The sequence below is a fragment of the Danaus plexippus genome, chromosome 23 (assembly GCF_018135715.1).
Source record: "Danaus plexippus chromosome 23, MEX_DaPlex, whole genome shotgun sequence".
NCBI lineage: Eukaryota > Metazoa > Arthropoda > Insecta > Lepidoptera > Nymphalidae > Danaus > Danaus plexippus.
In genome coordinates, this window is record NC_083551.1 from 1236 (window position 1) to 20724 (window position 19489).

General features: G+C 41.2%; 4 protein-coding genes across 8 annotated transcripts; 2 read left to right on the plus strand and 2 right to left on the minus strand.

Moving 5' to 3' along the window:
• The first annotated feature begins 6173 nt into the window (after positions 1-6173).
• LOC116774889 (uncharacterized) lies at positions 6174-8528 on the plus strand. 3 transcript variants are annotated; one of them, XM_032667671.2, is made up of 6 exons: positions 6175-6527; positions 6591-6746; positions 6900-7031; positions 7107-7186; positions 7419-7562; positions 7649-8528. In XM_032667671.2, exons 1-6 carry the CDS (start codon positions 6405-6407, stop codon positions 7752-7754), a joined length of 741 nt encoding a protein of 246 aa, XP_032523562.1. In that variant the 5' UTR covers positions 6175-6404; the 3' UTR covers positions 7755-8528. The 3 variants fall into 3 exon arrangements, with proteins under 3 accessions (XP_032523563.1, XP_032523562.1, XP_061380011.1); XM_032667672.2 differs by lacking the exon at positions 6900-7031 and having other exon boundaries at positions 6174-6527; XM_061524027.1 differs by lacking the exon at positions 6591-6746 and having other exon boundaries at positions 6176-6527.
• LOC133319476 (uncharacterized) lies at positions 7292-9815 on the minus strand. 2 transcript variants are annotated; one of them, XM_061524026.1, is made up of 6 exons: positions 9657-9815; positions 9152-9454; positions 8897-9079; positions 8224-8442; positions 7945-8145; positions 7292-7867 (listed from the first exon to the last, which is right to left on the minus strand). In XM_061524026.1, the coding sequence occupies exons 1-6, from the start codon at positions 9798-9800 to the stop codon at positions 7751-7753; spliced, it is 1167 nt and encodes a 388-aa protein (XP_061380010.1). In that variant the 5' UTR covers positions 9801-9815; the 3' UTR covers positions 7292-7750. The 2 variants fall into 2 exon arrangements, with proteins under 2 accessions (XP_061380010.1, XP_061380009.1); XM_061524025.1 differs by having other exon boundaries at positions 7945-8442.
• A 44-nt stretch (positions 9816-9859) lies between these two features.
• Positions 9860-13860, plus strand: LOC116774887 (protein fem-1 homolog A). Of its 2 annotated transcripts, none has more exons than XM_032667667.2 (7): positions 9860-10159; positions 11002-11988; positions 12060-12160; positions 12245-12379; positions 12451-12584; positions 12658-12792; positions 12860-13860. In XM_032667667.2, the coding sequence occupies exons 1-7, from the start codon at positions 10002-10004 to the stop codon at positions 13211-13213; spliced, it is 2004 nt and encodes a 667-aa protein (XP_032523558.1). In that variant the 5' UTR covers positions 9860-10001; the 3' UTR covers positions 13214-13860. The 2 variants fall into 2 exon arrangements, with proteins under 2 accessions (XP_032523558.1, XP_061380008.1); XM_061524024.1 differs by having other exon boundaries at positions 10016-10244.
• Positions 13853-18773, minus strand: LOC116774886 (protein Skeletor, isoforms B/C). Its single transcript, XM_032667666.2, has 12 exons — positions 18496-18773; positions 18333-18406; positions 17992-18140; positions 16467-16709; positions 16140-16247; positions 15815-15997; positions 15635-15728; positions 15411-15557; positions 15207-15342; positions 14962-15133; positions 14307-14884; positions 13853-14238 (listed from the first exon to the last, which is right to left on the minus strand). Exons 1-12 carry the CDS (start codon positions 18536-18538, stop codon positions 14093-14095), a joined length of 2073 nt encoding a protein of 690 aa, XP_032523557.2. The 5' UTR covers positions 18539-18773; the 3' UTR covers positions 13853-14092.
• Between the last annotated feature and the right edge of the window lie 716 nt (positions 18774-19489).

Here is a 19489-nt window from a genome sequence, read left to right on the forward strand (position 1 = left end):
CGCGTTTAACTGGCTCATAGATACAAGAGCCTCAATTTCGGCTATAAAACATAAACATGTTTTAGATTTCAACATTCCAATTAACGAAAAAAACACAACAATAAACGGGATAGGTGGAAAAGTACAGGCAGACAGGCAGACACGGGCAGTATATTAGTCATAAGTTTTCATGTATTAATACCAGTTTATGTAATCAATTCACTATATTAATACCAGTTTAACAGAGGAATGTGTGGTATGTACGAAAGAAGTATGTGATTGAGTATTTATAGCGAGTACGTTAGTGCATCCAATTAATGAAAAAATACCAGTTCGAATTTTGAATACGACCTCAAAAGATAAAACTTTGTCTGAAATTAAACTTAATATAGAAAATTTTAAGGAATATAATATTTGTAACTTTGATAAGATCGATAAAAGTGTATTGCGAGTTAAAACACTCTTGTCAGAATTGAGGTTAAATAATTTAAATAAAGAGGAAAGGATTAATATAAAAAGTTTATGTGCGAAATATCCCGATATCTTTTATTTGGAAGGGGACAAGTTATCAACCACTGATATTTATCAACACTCAATTAAAGTAAAACCGGATGTACAAACAATATTTTCAAAACCTTATCGATTTCCTCATGCTTTAAAAAATGAAATTAAAAACCAAATTGTTCAAATGTTGAAAGAAAATATTATTGAACCATGTCAAAGTGAATGGTCCAGTCCAATCTTGTTGGTGCCAAAGAAAAGTGACCAAAATGGAAACAAAAAATGGCGTTTGGTCATAGATTACAGAAAACTTAATAACAGTATACATGATGATAAATTTCCTCTTCCAAATATAACAGAAATTTTAGATTCGTTATCTGGTTGCATGTAATTTTCTCATTTAGATTTACATCAAGGTTACTATAATGTAAGCTTAGACCCAGACAGTCGCAAGTATACTGCTTTTTGTTCCGGACAGTTTCAGACGACTAGAATGCCTATGGGCTTGAAGACCAGTCCTAGTTCATTTTCGCGTATGATGACAATGGCAATGACAGGGTTAACATACGAAAAATGTTTGGTGTACCAAGACGATGTACTTTGTTATAGTAGAGACTTACCAAGTCATATTAAGAATTTACAATCCATTTTTGAAAGACTACGTAAAGTTAATCTAAAGTTAAATCCTCAAAAGTGTGTCAGCAGATTGTGTCAGCAGAGGGTGTTATACCAGATGCTGATAAAATAGAAGTCGTTAATGACTACCCAGTTCCTACTAAAGTCGACGAAGTCAAAAGATTTGTTACTTTTGTAAATTATTACAGGAAATTTATTCCTAATTTTGCAACAAAAGCACATCCATTAAATAATTTGTGTCGAAAAAATGTAACTTTTAAATGGGTTGAGGAATGCCAAAAATCATTTGAACTATTGAAACAAAATTTAATATCCCATCCTGTATTACAATACCCTGATTTTTCGGAGTCTAATCAATTTATTTTACAAACAGATGCATCAGGATAGGTGCACTTTTGTGCAACAGCGACGGTAGGCCTGTAGCCTATGCTAGTCGTAGTCTTAACAAAGCAGAAAAAAGGTACCCAACGATTGAAAAAGAACTGCTTGCGATTGTATGGGCCGTGAAACATTTTCGTCCATATTTGTATGGTAGGACATTCAAAATTCAGACTGATCATAAGCCACTTATCTATTTATTTGGAATGCGGGATCCATCTAACCGTTTAATTAAATTTAGGTTAACGTTAGAAGAATATGATTTTGTACTTGAATATTTAAAAGGGAAGAATAATTCTGCCGCTGGCACACTTTCACGTTTGCATTTAACTTCAGAGGAATTGAAAGAGATGAATCAAACGGTGATGAATGTAATGACGCGTGGCCAGATGGCTAAGCAACAACGGGTTGCTATTATTTCTAAAAACGATTGGCCTGATCAACCAAAAGTTGTAGAAATACATAGCAAACCGAAATATTTCAAGGAATTACGTTTCATAAGCGCTTATGAATTAAATCGACATCGTAAATTGAAAGAGATAACGCATGAAAAGGGATGTTTGAGTTACGTGCCCTCAATGAATACTATTTTTATTAATTTAGCTTCTCGATCGCAACTATCGCCTGGCGAGTTTGTGAGGGAGCTGAATATATTCTGTGGGAAAATAGATATTAAAGAAGTGTACTTTATTAAGACTGAGAAAAATTATAAATTTGTGGAAAGGTTAATAAATGAAGTAAATAACATAAGTAATTGGTCCGGACCACGTATATGTATGTCGGTTCGCCGAGCCCGTTAGGGTCTTATGAACCACTAATATTGCAATCCAATGACTAAAACTTCTATACACTTTGCAATAACTTTATTTCACTTGTCACTATTTGATTAACACCACGAAAGTAATTTACTATTATAGAATAGCAGTTATGAACTTGAGCCACGTGGATTGGCGAGTGTGCGTCCAACACCGTGTCCAAGTGAACACTGCCCTTACAATGCGACTGCTCCCATTTATATACCTTGGTGACTGCTACGACGTTGGCGCCACTCGCAACCCCACTCGACAATCTAACTGACGTTAGCGTCGGCTCTTTGCAAAATTAAAATAAATTGAGTTTCTTTTTAAAATTACGTTTGTAATATTTATCAACTAAATATAATCACATAATTAAACGAACACATTTAAATATAAACATAAAGAAATATAATCAAAACATCAAATAATTTTCTTAAAATAAGGTAGTTTATACGATATTTTCTGATTACGCCGTCATGTATTTTAAGGGGAACAAAGAGAATTACTGATAAAGACGATAAGTGTGTAATTTTAAACGATTTTCATATATTACACACAAGTGACCATGGCGGCATAAGACGAATGGTAAATAACATAAAGAAATATTATTTTTGTCCAAAATTAGAAGCTGATGTTACAGAATTTATAAAAAGGTGTGACAAATGTCAAAAACAAAAACATTCCTCACATTATAATAAGGAACCTATGACAATAAGTTCAACGGTAACTTCGGCGTTTGAGAAGATATATTTAAATGTAGTAGGGCTGTTAGATAGAGATTACAATAATTATGTGTACATTTTAACTATACAATGTGAGTTAAGCAGGTATATTGAGGCCTACCCATTAATGTCAAAAGGGTCAAGTGAGGCAGCCAGAAACTTCGTAACTAATTTTATTCTCAGGTATGGTATCCCGAAGGAGATAGCTACAGACAGGGGAACGGAGTTTTTATCGGACACAATGAAAGAGGTTTGTAAACTTTTGCATATTAACAAGCTGCAGTCTACCGCATATCATCATCAGAGTATCGGTGACTTGGAGAATTCTCATAAACATCTAGGTAACTATTTGCGAATACAGACAGGGAATCACTCAGAAGCTTGGAGCACGTGGCTTCCATTTTGGTGTTTTTCCTATAACACTGCAGTGCATACGGAGACTAAGTTTACTCCCTATGAGTTGGTGTTCGGTAAGAAATGTATTATCATCTAATTTGCAATCAGCACAAGTTGATCCTCTGTACAATTTTGATAATTATCCTTTAGAACTCAAATTCAGATTACAAACGTCACAAAAAGAGGCTAGAGAAAATTTAATAGCTAGTAAATTAAAAAGAAAAGATAAGTATGATCGTAATATAAACCCTGTGACTTATAAACAGAATGATTTGATTTTAATAAAAAATGAAACTGGCAGTAAGTTCCAAAACATGGATTCAGGTCCATACAAAGTAATAAGGGAATGTTCACCCAATGTAGAAATAATTAAGGATAATAAAAACTATGTTATTCACAAAAACAGAACAAAAACGTATTTTGAACCAATTACCTAACAATTTTGTTAAAAGTTTATGTACTAATATTTACTTCCAAAGTCAGTAAAGACAGTCATTATAATATGACAGTATATTATATTAACATTTGTAATATAAGCTAAAATAAAATAAATTGTAGTGTTTATTTTATTTTTTTTATTGCGGTGGAGATGAGATGTAGTGAATAGATTATATTAACTAAACATACTTATCAACCATTATATAATATGTAACCTACTTTTGTACCTATTTAATGTACGATCTATTTGAAATAAAGGCAGTATCTACTCAGCAGACTCGACTTTCATTCCTCTCTTAGGGCACCACATTACACGCGTTTGGAAAGTTTTTGAAATAATTAAACTCCCTGGAAAAAATTGCAAAAGTTATAAACAAATAACTAAACAAAAAAAGGGGTTTAGTTTTTTGGGTATATCTCGAAAAATATTTTTGATATTTTAATTTTGACAAAAGATTCAAAAAGGGTTGAAAATTTCCTAAAAAAACTTTTAACTCTCGAAATTGTAGGACCAATATTTATAATTTTTACAGGGAGCTGAAAATACGCCCGAAAACGGGAACTCTGGTTTCCACACGCCACGAACCTTCGAGCGCTTTAAAAAAAATATTTAAACATATTAAATGTTGATATTAAACTTTGAAAAAATTCACACATAAAGGACAAATGAGAGAATGACATGAAGTCTGAATTTTATCATGATTTTATAAAATGTTATCCATTAATTAATTAACAATTTATTTTCCAAAATCGACGTTCATTCGTTTTTCTATCAAGAAAAGCTGCCTAATAATATTTTTTTAATAATTTTATCTCTTAAAATTAAAATATGTGAAAAGTTTTTCGAGATATACCCAAAAAACTTGTCTTGAACGGCTCTTGAATTATTTCAAATATTTTCTAGATGCGATCCCGAATCGAATGATCTCTCAACCATATTATTCCGACTTTTAAAAAGTTTTCACTGAAAAAGTACTTGTTGACTAGACTACAACGTCAAAAAGTATTACGAGCTCACTAACGAACTCACTAGGAATAGGTTCGTCATAAATTTGTACGCGGTAGAAGCGGGAGCGAGTGGTATAAGAGCAAAATCTCTCTACAACCTATTAAAAGACTTGGGCCTGTACAGAACCAACATCAATTCATTTTTAAATATTCCCTTTCAACCCAAGATTAACATTTTAAAATGAATAAAAGATGTACGAATACCGAAACAATTATCGTAAACAATACAACATAATATAGGTAAAATATTTTTTGATTAAATTGAGAAATATCCACCTTTCACCATATTATTAACAAATTAAAAATACATGAACATTTAAATCGTGTAATGGAATGGAATTTAAATAAATAACACGTGGGTACGTCACGTATTATGCAGAAACAATATATCCAGGAACATATTTCGTAAAATTTTTTTGCCATTCAGGAAGGGCCTTTCTTGTTGCATCATCTTTGGGCGCCTTCATGCAGTTTACCAGCTGAAAAATGTTACGCTGTTGTAGTTAAAAAAGTTTTCTCCATTTGTCATGTTCGGTTTGGAGAATTGGACTTTGAGGGTGCCTGTCCGGGTGACTCCCAACTTCTGATGTCGAATCGCCGAGCCCATTAGGGTCTTGTGAACCACTCATATTGCAATCCAATAACTAAGACTTGTTATTATTTGATTAACAACGTGAAAGTAAAAAAATAATCAGAGGAACAAATCATTTTATTAAAATAAGGTACTTCGAATGACACATTGTAAATGTGTTCTCAAATGAATTGAGCGTGTTCTCTTTTTTTTTTTAATTCAAGTTCATAATTTTCATCAGCTTAATATAATCACATAAACAAACGAAAACATTTAAATATAAAAATAAAAGAAATATAATACTTTTCTTAAAATGAGGTAGTTTATATGATATATTGTGGATGTGCCGTCATATATATTTATGTTTCTAACAAAATTATTAAAAAATATAGTTGTCTTATAAAGCCAGTACTTTTAAATGACATACCGAGCCTTAACTAGAACAAACTCATTATTATCTTAAACTAAAACACCTTAAATAAGTTTAATTCAATTTACAACGTCAAGTCACGTCGACAAAATATTTTCTGGTTTCCCGCGTAAAAAGTGAGCAAGATGATGACTTTGTAATTTCAATATACATTTCTGGTGAGTATTTAAAAATTTATTTTATTAATTTTTAAATTATATTAATATTATTTCAAACAAAATAATATTATGCTGTAAATGATCACAAAAAAAATATATATATTTGAAAAAAAACTAGCCTTGCTACAAAAGGTTTCATGCTCTGTTTAGAATGAATTCATTTCAATCTTTTAACAGCTACAAATTGCAATGTCAGATGTTAGAAAATAAATTGAAGTTTTTGTATATTTAATTGAATGTTTATTATTATTAGTTTGTAAGGGAATTTGTTTTATGTTATGAATTTGTGACTTGGTATTAATTTGTGGCTTCAATAGTCTTCGTTTCAAAATATTTTCTCTCATTTTTATCATTAAATGACAACAATATTTAAAGAGCAATATAATAAATATGTCCTGTGAAGTAATAGTTCGACGTGCTAGGGATGTAGACCTGAAGAGACGAATGGAGTTAGTCCGGCAAGGATTGTCCGGCTACTTTTGGAGTGCTTTCGTATATTTCTTTTTTCAAGAGGTAAGTTCCATCCAGTGAAAGTGGTGGTGTGCCAATGCCAGTAGTATCATTTGGTGTGTATAGTTGACACTAGAATGTTGTGTGCTGGGTGCGGCGGTGTTGTTTATCTTCTGCGGCGTTTCTCCTGCTCTGTGTTGTTTGGTGCTGCCCACTGCCGTGGCTGTCGTAGCGCTCGGAGTCTCTGCCACTCATCACGCATTAGCACACAGACAAGCTCAGGTATTAATTATTATGACCACAGTTGTTATTGTTTTATTTAACTATCTTTAACATATAGGACATGTATCTACATTATATAGTAGTTAGTATTTTTATGCTACATTTCAACATTTAGTTCAATTATTTTCATCTATTATTATAACTTTTGTCAAGAAAATAAGAGGGGAGGTTTTCGGGCTGGTTGCTGAGGTATGTGGAGTATTACTACTGTCACCGGGTGCTGGCCGTCTTCCAATACATATTCAACTTGATTTCCCTAACACTTCGACACCAGCTTATTCACTAGTGAGAATTTTTATTTAATGTTAAAATCGTATTTGTTGTTAAATAACAATTTATCATCTATCTAATGTATTTCAGGTTATAGGTACTGTGAGTGTGTCGGACGTCTGGGGTCCGAGTGAAGAAGGCTGGCTACATGCTCTTGTGGTACATCCTGAGTTAGTACTTCTACTGAACATTTATTAGGGAATATATATATATATATATAGCAATCACTTTAAATATGTATTTTTTTACATTATATAAAAAGAAAAGACAACTAAAACATTTGTTTTTTTTTCTTAAGCGATTATTGGCACTAAAACATATGTAATACAAAGATGTTTTTATAAAGTATTGTCTTAAATGGTGTCTTACAATAAATCTTAACAAACAAGTTTGACTGTTTAGATGGCGTGGTCGTGGTGTGGGTTGCTCCCTGCTCGCTGCAGCGCGACGAATATCGCTTCAGGGTCCAGCAGCAGTGGGGCGGTCACTGAGGACTGTCGTGTCCCTGTTACAGCCCAAGGCCAGGGAAGCCTTGATAACATCCGGGTGTGTTCCATGTTCCACTACTGTATACTAGATATATAATAGCGACTAATAGCGACATATACAATAGCGACTGTTGTGTCCCAAAGGTGGCGGAGCGAGGGTTTGTACGAGCGGCCACTCTGCGGCGCTGCACTTACACTGCCGCTTGAGAGACTCCTAACTACGGTACCCCCCGATCATTACGATCTCTAGTTGGATATGTTGGCCCTGGGTCTACCTCGTTTCTTGGGTTTCTCAGCGAGGATTTTATCCTCTTCGTCATCTCCGATAAACAATAGGACTAACTTGGACACGTCGACCAGGACCTGTGGATGGTATAAAATAAAACGGTAAGGTTCAGTGCCCGGACGAAGATGATCCAATCAACCCACCATGGTCCAACCTTAATTGTTTCGGGCTGACTCGAGGCGCTCGTGGCTCTGGAGGCGGCTTTCAGGACTGCGGGTGGCGCGTGCAGCCGGCCCGCGGCGTGAGCTCTCATCGCCACACGTGTAAGGAGGGAACGCGCGCCTCCACCTGCCGTTGGCCACGCGGCGGATACGAGCTCCGTCACCTCCTCACCCTCCAGCCGCCCAAGGAACCACTGCCACAGATTCGAGATGACGAGAAACCCTTCAGTGTGAGTGACTGAGCTTGTCATGACTATGATGTATGTTCCTACCTGTGGCTCCGCGGATGTCGTCTGTAAACGGCCCAGCGTGGCTCGTAGCAGCAGGTCCGTGAGACTCGTGTCCTGTCCCTCCACCTCATCTATGGCCAAGTGTTGCTCGTCTCGGATCTCTGTGTCCATTCTGCCACCTGGACCGATTGCTACATCCGCCAGTTCTATCAACTGGTCGGGGCTGAGATGTCGCCAGCAGGCAGTCGCCAGTCGCACACGCTTTAAGTTATAAGAACAACAAATATAAACTTATTTAATATGTTCCAAGGTTTTAATATTTAAATATACTCGGTGACTAAATTGGTTTCTATTTTTTATTTCGATTACTTTTCTATATTTTTGTTAAAACTATGAACTAGAAGACACAATATTTTATTAAAACCTTTTATGATGTCTCTTACCTTCCCTAATAAAAAACAAAAACTAGCTAGTTGTGTATACTTACACATTTAGAAGAACAAGATTTAAAATGTATTATTTTACGTTTATACAAATTATTTTGGTATGTAAGTAAACTGCTTTATTAATTTAGATTTGGAAATGTCCACCTCCATGTCCACATACACTGTTGCAGGGTTTATTCTAATAATATATTATTGCTTAAATTACAAATGGTTACTGGTAAAAAGTTAATACAATCCATTGTGAATTAAAATATTGTAAGGCTTCATACCTCTTTCATGGTAGTTTGAGTTAGCAATTCACTAAACACTCTGTAAGGAGGCTTGACATGTGGGTCCGCCAGACACAGGATAGAGACAACCAGCCAGCTCAGTATCACCATCAATACATTTTCTGGCCATTCATAGTGACCGACTGACTGCTGCCTTAATACTTGTTCAATGCTGGATACTATCTGGAAATTAATTAATGTTGCATGTATCACTTTTAAGGCAAAATGTTATTTTTTGATGCATTGCACACTTACATTATTACTGACATCCTTAATGACTGTCTGATTGTTATTATGAAGGATGTCTAAATATTGTTTTAATAAAGTAGTGTCATATTCAGTTAAGTCTTGAATGAAGTTCTCAAGCAACTTTTTAGTTTGTGTTTTTACTGGCAGACTGTCAGCTTCTGTGACTCGAAGTGTGTCCACTGACTCCACTAGAATGCCAACTTCCTCAAGCTCACTGTCTTGCTTTTCATCATCTATGTCTATTGATTGTAGTATTTCATTTTGCTGGATTTTGCTTTCTTGAGATTGTTTATTTTTAGCAGTATATGTCTGAAATAGTAAACAATATAAATAAAATAGGAACAGTAGGAAAATTTATTTTGGCTTGGTTAACAATAACAAAATTGTTTTATATTAACAATTTTATTGTTAGATAACAGCGTTAAAGTTTATCAATCTTTCAAAACATGAGTGTCGAAAGATTTAGAGCTATCAAAAACCTGGCTTTGACCAGATAACGCAAAAATTTTACCGATGAAGCTCTCAAAGAACTTTCAAAGTTTATTTCAGGAAGATCATCCATTTGCATGTCTACGTAGTTTTGTTTTCTTACACTTAACAACTGGTTATCGAATCTATAATGTATACATTTAAAGACAAGAAAATGAAGTTTCATTGGGATGACAGATGTCTACTGTCATTTTATTTTCACATTTAACTAGTTGACATATGACAGTGATTTGACATTTCGCAAAAGCCAAGTTCTTTGTTTGTTGTGATTATTCTTGATAATACCTTTAATTGATATTTCTGAAAGCCTCATTACTATTGTATTGATTTAAACTCCATTAGAGAAACACCGACTGTGGCGGACGGAATGTATGACGAAAGCAGCAGCAGCAGCAACAGTAATAGCAGCAAAGAGTTGACAGACTCTAAGCATTACGATGCAGTCTTTAACGATCTGATGCAAGAGTGCAAGCATAGTGCCCCAGGTGCACGCCTCTCTGCAAAGCTGCGGACAGCTTTAGAAAGGTAGACTACTACTAGACTAGTACTTATATACAATGGTAACTAACTAAACAGTCCAGATTAAGAAGAGTTAATGGTAACTTAATAAGTACGTAAGAGTTAATATCTAATACGATTATATTTAATTTATTTATTAAAATATTAAATGGCAACCTATTTTTATACTAATATAGTAAATATTATATTTTTATGACAATAATATTGTGCTAATATATGACTAGTATCTTTGTTTTAATTCTAAAAATAGAAACAATCATAATAGCTATCTAAATTATTATTTGGCTAAATAATATTTGCATGTTCATCTATATATAAACACAAAGGTGATGACATAAAAACTTATACTGATAATATATAAAATTGTAAATAAAAATTTATAAAATGATTTAATCTTTGTTTTGGTAGGGTCAGGTATATATATATATATATATATATATTTATTTATTTGTTTTTAAATTATGAAATACTAAAGTAACAGTTTTAAAGGATGACAAATATATTTATAAAAAATCAATCAGAAATAAATATTTATCTAAATGTATAATCATATAAATGAATAATAAGCCAAGGAAGGAAGTTTTTTATTCAACCTTTAATCTATATGTATGTCAGTCTATTGAAAATTTTTACTACATCCCAGACTGACAATGTATCGGTTTGAAACGAGGATCTCTAGAGAGTGAATGAACGCTAGAAACTTCATTTTATAATTATATGTATTTCACCAACATTACTTCATATATAAATATAACTAATTATAGGAGTTAGGATACAGTGAAGTTTACTTTATAGTATTTTGCCATTTAATGAGTTCAATCAAGTAAAACATGACGCTTCGAGAGCAGGATGCCTCCGGAGGAGCGTCGTGCAGTCTGCAGTAGGACGCGCGAGGGTTGCGCGCCGTTGTTCGTGGCCTGTCGCCGAGGCAACGTGGAGCTGGTGGAGTATCTGGTGCACGTGTGTGCGGCCGAGTTGGAGCAGCGTGGTGTGTACGAGGTGCCACATGACCGCTCCACGCACTCCGTCACTCCGCTGTGGTGCGCCGCCGTGGCCGGTCGTCTCGAGGTGCTGCGTGCACTGGCCGACGCCGGCGCCGACCTGGATGCTGGGAGTGACAGCGGCTCGACCCCGGTGCGCTCGGCGTGCTTCATGACGCACCTCGAGGTGGTGCGCTTCCTGGTGGAACGCGGCGCCGACATTCACCGCGCCAACCACAACGGCGGCACGTGCCTCATTAACTCGGTGCAGTCCGTCCCTCTGTGCGCCTTCCTGCTGGAGCGCGGCGCGCACGTGGACGCCCGCGACATGCAGCACAAAACGGCGCTCCACTACGCCATCCAGGAGCACCGCCTCGAGACCGCGCGCCTCCTACTGGACCGCGGTGCTTCCCCTCACCTCCGCTCCCGAGCCGGCGACGACGCGCTCCGTACGGCCTGCCTCAAGGGTGCGTCGCAGATCGCAGCCCTGCTGTTGTCTCGTGTCCGATACTCACCGGCTCGGACGGCCGACGCCTACGAGCTGTTGGGTGCTACCCAGCTGGACGAATTCAACGATGTGGCGGCCGCTCTTGGCTCCTGGCGGCGGGCGACCGCCGTCCGGCACGCTCACGGCGGCTACGTCGAGAAGACCGGCGATCCCTTAGCGGAGGACGCAGCGGGCGGAGCGGACGCGCTGGCGGCCGGCGCCCTGGGCGGGGCACGCGAGTGGCGCTCGGCCGAGGAGCTGGAGATACTTGCCACCGACGTAGACGCGCTTCGCACGCAGGCTCTGCTGGTTGCCGTCCGCGTGCTCGGGGTCGCTCACAAGGACACCGTGTTCCGTCTCATGTACCGGTAGGGACCATGTCCTAGACTCATCGATCTCTAACGTGCAGATCATTCTCACTAAGTTTGTCTGTGGACAGAGGAGCGTCGTACGCTGACGCCTTCCGCTACCAGCGATGCATCGACCTTTGGAGCTGGGCGCTGCAGATTCGTATAGAGAAAGATTCTCTGCTGTATACGGGTGAGCGTTTTGTCAAATTGTGGAAGATCGTTCGATCTTTCGAATCGGTTCGCGTCCTCAGGCATGATCGTCTCTCGTCTCCAGACACGTGTCACACAGCGAGCGCCCTGACCCGTCTGTTGTTGGACGCGGGCGGCGGTCGCCTGGAGCGTGCGCGAGGTCTGCCGAGACACCAGGACGTGCTCCGCGTTTTTACTCTACTGGCGGACCACCTGCCAGGTCAGTTAGTACACCCGTCTCGGAGAAGAACTCTCGTAATATTCCCTCTAACGTGATCGTGGTGGTCGTAGAATGTCGTCGTGCGCTGGTCGCCCGCCCCGTCCACAAGAAGCAGGCGGAGACCTTCGATCGCGCGCTACGTTGCGTGTCTCACCTCCTCCATCTCCTGCTGCTGACCGCTCGCTCGGAGAGCGATCACGAAGAGGTGTGTTTTCTACCTCCCGCCCCTCCTCTCGTCCCTCGTTTCGTCTCCTCACCTGTATCTTCTCATGCCGAAGGTTCGCGCCCGTGTCCGCCGGCTGGTGGCGGCCGACGTTCGCAGCGCCCACACGGGTGACACGCTCCTCCACCTGTGCGTGTCGCGCCTGAACGTAGTCCGCTCCACGTACTTCGCCGACGAGACGGCGGTCCCGGTGAGTTGCCCGCTGGCGCCCGACCGCGCTCGCCTCGTCCTCTAATCCCGTGTCTGTGTGTTCTCAGCCGGTGTTCCCGAGCGTGAAGGTCGTGGCGCTGCTGCTGAGCTGCGGAGCGGACGCTCGCGTGCGCAACGAGGCGCGGTCAACGGCGCTGCACGTGGCCGCCATTCCGTACAACTTCTCCACCGTGCTGGTGGAGACGCTGCTGGCGGGCGGCGCGCACCTCGACCAACCCAACCGCTTCGGAGACTCGGCAGCGGAGCTGGTGTCCCTGAACCGCGGCTCCCGCGTCCGCGTGCTGCGTCACGTGTCCCTGGCCTGTCTCGCGGCGCGCGCTCTGCTCGCGTCCCGGCGGGATATCCCCCCGCACACCCTGCCGCGGACGCTCCATGCCTTCCTCGACCTGCACCGAGCCTGAGGCGGTCGCCCCCTCCCTTCGCCCTGCCGGCTCCCGGGCGCTCCGCAGCCGAGGCCTATCGTCTGGTGCCGTCGAACCTTCCAAACTCCTCGCGATACATTCCTGGTTCCCGTACCTACCTACATATCTATCACCCTTGTCTACAAAATATTTTTTATCTATCTCCTATATCATGTTCGAGCTCGGACTAGTGACGCTGGCTTCCTCTCGCGGTGCCATCGCCCTGAGAGTGCTCAATATCCTCACTTTATTTATTCAAATACAAGATCTCGAGGCGCTCGATGTCGTCTTTATTGTTTTTGATGAATTTTATTAGAAACACGGGAATGACAACTGGCTGTTAAATGTCGTGATAAGAGTCTATTGTAGAGAATCGTTAGCTTCGGAAATTAATATAAATTCTCGTTCGAACACTTTTGGTTGTTTTTGTTAGAATCGGCAGTTATTATTAAGACAGTGTTAGGACTAGTTCGATCAAGCACCGCGCCGCCGCTCGCACGCGGACCCGGTCGGCGAGCGACGATGCAGTCACCAGTGTTGTTGTTTTATATCAGTATGTTGTAGGTAACTAGCTCGTAGCATGTTGTATCCCCCTCGTAATCTCTTCACTTCTAGTCATTTCAAATAAAACTTTATGAGTATTAAAAGTATTTTATTGGATCCTATTTACATAACATGATAGTCTTATTAATTATATGTATAAATAATTTAATTTTGGACGGATCGTGGCAGTGGCGAGTCGAGATCGAACGTAAGGAGGAGAAGAACACGGGGAAGACGTCTCCTTCCACTGAATACACATCTGAAAAATATTTATTATAACGATAGAGGAAGCGCGTGGAAACATTAGTCCGAGTCCATCAGTCGGCGGGCGTCGGCTCAGAGAGAGAGACGGCGATACACGAGCGAGTACACGAGAGAGAGCAGGACGGACGATAGACGGAGAGAAGGCGCCGGCCGGGGGGCGGGGGATCGGCCCAGGTTACGGCGGTGACGGTCCACGATGAAGATTCGACCTCCCATGTCTGGATGAAACAGAATCACATTAGAACTGAGGAAATGCAGAGTAGGGGAGGGGGAGGGGGACACGTACCAGCGTGGGCGAACGAGTGGTAGTAGACGCGGTCGGGCCACGAGGAGTTGGGGGCCACCTGCAACTCCGCCGCTCGACCGGAACACGACCACACCAGGGAACGATTGAACGCCCGGAATGTCTCATAGGCCGCGTCCCGGCGCGGGTCCGCGTGAGGGGGGCGCTCGGCCGAGCACAGGCCGCCGGCCGCGGACGGACTGAGGCGGCCGCGGCGAGTGTGGCGGGCACCGGCCAACACGCGCACCTCCCGCTGCGCCCCGTCCGCGAGGCGCTCCAGGCCGCCGTGAGGCTCGTCCGTGATTACCAGGGGGTGGTACAGAGCCGCCGAGTGAGGGTCGTCCCCGGCGCGGACGCGGAACGTGTACACCAGACCGCGCCGAAGCTGCAGGTCCGGCGCCAGCTGGCCGTTGACGTAGAGCGCCCGATGGGGGGACGCGGGCGGATCGCCGGAGACCGCCGGGGGTCGAGACCGCAGGCCTCGCTCGCCGCCCGCGGGGCCCAGCGTGGCGCGGAACACCCGCAAGGACGGATCGAACAGCTGCGCGCGCTCCCAACCCGCCGGCCGGGGACGTTCGCCGCTGAGAAGGACGAGGTTCATCAGAGAACTGGACGTCGAAGCGGCGATCGGAATGTGTGTGAGTGTGTGTGTGAGTACATTACGAAATCGAAGCAGTCGTTCTCCGGCGGCGTGGCGGCCAGCACGAGCTGTATGTCGGAGCGAGGCCACACGCGGTGGAAGGCGGGCTCGCGGGCGGCGTCCAGGGAGCCGAGCGCCCACACCGCGAACACCGAGCGGTCCGTGGACCACGCGCGGTCCAACTCCTCCGCTGGAAAGACAAAGAGATCAGTGAGCATCGCGAGTGACGGAGCGCTAGACCCGCACGAGACGAGGAAACGTACCGGGTTGGAGGCCTCGCCTGTAGCTGACCACGGTGAGTCCGCTGTCTCTCGACGCGCTGAACACCTGGTTGGAATCGAGCCCGCCCAGCCGGTCGTCGCGGCACACGCCCCGCCACTGTCCCAGCACCTGCACGCACTGGAACAAGACTCACACGTCAAAGATGACCTACGGCTGTAAGTCTGTGAAGTCGGACGTGACTGTACCGGCACTAGCTCCGTAATATTGTAGTCGGTGGCGAGTCCTCTCTGCAGCACGGGGTCGAAGGACGCGACCGCCACGTCCGCCCCCAGCATCTGCGACCTCGTGTTGGAGCCCGAGATGCCGAACGCCATGTACTCCTCCTCATCGACCTGTAACGTGACGTGTGTCATCTGTCTGTGCTGTACCGCTATACTCAGGATGTGTTGAAGCTTCCCTCGCCACGTACCATGGCCGCCAGTTGTATGGTGATCTGGTTTCCGAACACTTCCCAGGATACCTGGTAGTCTCTGTGCAGCTGCTTGCAGTGCGGTAGAGTCGTACTGAAACAAACTTATTGATCAAAGCGCAACCATCCGTGTGTGTATGTATGTATGTCAATGTGTGCGTCTGCGGGCGGTGGACTCACGTGTGAGGGTGTGTCCGTCGAGGCGCGGGCGGCACGTTCAGGCCGTCGGGGACCAGTACCGAGGCGAGCGCGACCTTCTTCTTGACGTCGTAGACGGCGAGCCAGTCGATTTCGAACACGGTCCGACCTCCCGGCAACTGGAGACGGACATCCTCGCCGGAGTACGGACGGAGAGGCTCCAGACTGGTTATGTAGAGATAATGAGAGACGGTCAATTGAGATTACCGGCGATGAAATATCGTCTTCGGAGTTTTTTAGGGTTAATATGTCATTGTAAATTATCGGCAGCAGTCACCGGTCACGAGGCTTCAATATTAACACTCACTAGCCGTCTTCATCAGGTATCTTAAAGCCCCTGGAGGAAGGCTGCGGTCCCACTCCGGTCCAGAAGAACACCTCTTCCCCGCTGCCGTCGTAGTGGAACTCTGGAATACTGCAGGAACGACAGACCTCTGAGACAAGAATATACACCTGCAGAGGGGATAGCTCGCGAGTTGCAACAGATTGATCTTGAGATAATTATTTGTGAAGATCAAAAAGTTCTTTCCTTCCGAGCCACCGACGTCTCAACGTAATATAAAGATATCGGCATAATATTATAAAGAATAATAAATGTGTCGCTAAAGGCGAGTGGAGGCGCGGTCTGTCTCACATGAAGGTGGAGGCGTCGAGAAACTTGACCGGTTGACTAGACAGCTGGTGTCCGGGCGCGGCCACCAGCGGCGTCAACGACCGGGGCGCCGGCGCCTCGAAGTCCTCGGGGATGTAAACGTCTCCGAAGGCGTTCTGCGAGGCGAGGTCGTACACCGCCAGCCACGTGACGCGAGACACTCGCTTCCCGTCCGGCAGCTTCAGGCGGACCTCCTCGTTGTTGTAACGCTCGAGGATGTTGGTCCTGCACGGGGAAGGGGCTCCTCTTACTACCGGGATATGGCAATTCGTACGGGATAGAACATTAAACACATGGTGACGAGACATAGCAATCAGTTACCGATTCCTTTGAAAAACGATGTCACGGCCGAGAACCAAGATATAAATTAAAACGTCAACAAGATCTCTTGAGGGTAAAATCCAATAAAAAGATATTTGTGAAAATAGAAATGCATATCTATATTGTTATACAGATTACAGACATACACATGATTCCTAGGGAAATATATAAAAATATATAAATACCACACCAACATATGATTTCAATATAAAAGTTCATGTAAATTAGTATCATTTTTTAACTAACTCGTTTTGTAGTATACGACACACGACACTGCTGTACCGATATGATAAGACTTGATCATTTATTGCTTCATTAAAGTTACATTTGAATTATTTTTATGCGAGAGTCTTAGCAAACTTCGAAATGGTTGGAAAAAATTATGCAGACAAAACAGAAAAGAATCTATAATACAGGTTGCACAAAAACACTGAATACTTAGCACAGAGGACACGATAATCACACAAACTGTTATAAAAATACTTTTTATTCAAAAAATATTAAGCAACAGTATATTTTTTAAATAAATTTTTGTTATAATGATTCAGATTTGAAGTAAATGCAGAGACTTTAAGGTAACTTATTATAACGAATGCAACCCAAGCCACAGGAACGATGGTTTAGAAATCTGTTGCTACAGAAATAACATGATCCTAGCAGTGTTGGACATATTATAATTATAACAAATTTAAAGTTGACTCGGACCATCAAGCACACAGCATGAACACCATCACTCTATCTTGTTACCTGGTGTTCCTCCACCATCGACTGTAAGTGTTCTTCACTATTCTTAACAATTCCAAACAACTACCTACCTTCCTACCCTCTCCTTGTGTTCAATTCCACATCTAACAATGACATCTTTTATTTATCTCCCTCCACCATCCCTCGTCACACACGCTACCTGATGGTTCTCTCCTTAGTGCATCAACTGCTCTAAACTTCCATTTTTATCACTCCACACATTCATCACAACAGATTTCTAATCAACAAACTTGAAAAACATGATAAATTAACTGCTTCTTGTAGAAAAATTACTCTCCTGTATTAATTATTAACTTGTTGTTAAACTTAAAAATGATAAGTAATGTTATAATTTATTAATTCCTTATAATAAATAATGATCGACGAGTTTAGATTATATTAACTGAATACTAAGTATATTTAATATATGAAAATTACTGACTTGCCATGTTGGTCCGCCACAATGAACCCTAGAGGTCCTGGTCGACCTGAGTCTCCGGCCCAGAAGAATGTATCATCTCCTGTACCATCATAGTTGAAGTCCACCAACAGAATTGTCCAGTCATCTACAGCATACACATCTCCTGACACCTGAAGAAATAATCTTTCTTATGTTTTATCTACCTAAAACATTAAATTGTATAAATTGTTACCACATTTTATAATAATTCTAGGTGTCTTGATTTCTCTTAATGTTTAATATATATTATTTATTGAGTCATTCATGGTCAGAGAACAAAAGACAGATATGTTAAAGGTGAAAGTTGAATAGAACGCACAGACCTGGTGGTGATATGAATTTATTTTTCCTATATATTTCCCCCTATAGGGTCCTTCGTCATCTTGACTGAAACAGTCTGCAAAAATATATATATTTGATTCAAAACGATTAAATCTTAGTTTAGTGAAAGTTTATATTTAACATCGAGACACGATGACAACGAACCTTGCGCGACTAAGACTATTAAAACAACACATATTTTGTACATTATAATACTTATAAAAATATATTTTCCAATAGTTTTCAATCATAACATTTGTAAAAACTTTTTAACACTTCTCCCACTTCCGGTATAAAAATAACTTGACATGTCACTGAATATTTCTTTTATTGTTGAAGCTTTTACAAGTTCGACTTTTCATTGGTTCTTAAATGATGTGAAGTTGAATCGAACCAATGACATTTAAGAACTTTCACTTTCGTTAAATTTTCTTCAAATAAGATTACAGTAACTTAACATATGGTATTGCCAGTAACATAAAAGTACTTATTTCTTTATATATTTTTAAGGTTTTTTATATTTCAAAAGATAATTTAGTAAATAATTTAAAGTTGATAAAATTATTCTTAGTCTCACCAATATAATTTATTAATATATTGGTGAGACCAATATACTTTATGACCTTGCTATTAAAACCGACAATCTATTAACCTGAACACTCGATGGTTTGTAGTCACTGACACATAAATAATTTAAAAAATTATAACCAATTTAATACATATACCGCATTAAGTTCAATATTATAAAGAACATACTTAATAATTTAAACGACCCTACCCATAAATTAGAATGAGCCAGTCTTCCAAATAAACACAAGTTATTATATTTTTATTTGAATATTAATTTAATATTCCTACATTTCATTCAATATTATTTTATTTTTCTAAGTAATAGGTGTCTTTTAAATATAGATATTTTAAATATAGCTGAGCTGCGTTAAACATTCAAGTAACCGTGATTTAGTGATCATTGTATCGGAGAGCGGACGGCGCGGAAGGTTGACCTCGTACCGCGATTATTTTCTACTGATGGAATAAAGTTCTCGCTGATATTATTCATAGCAAGTGTCACTGACCCATTTCAGAGGTTTCCTTAAAATTTACTCCGAACCACTCTTATTATTATTTTGTAAGTTATTTCTAGCGTAGGCTCAACTAA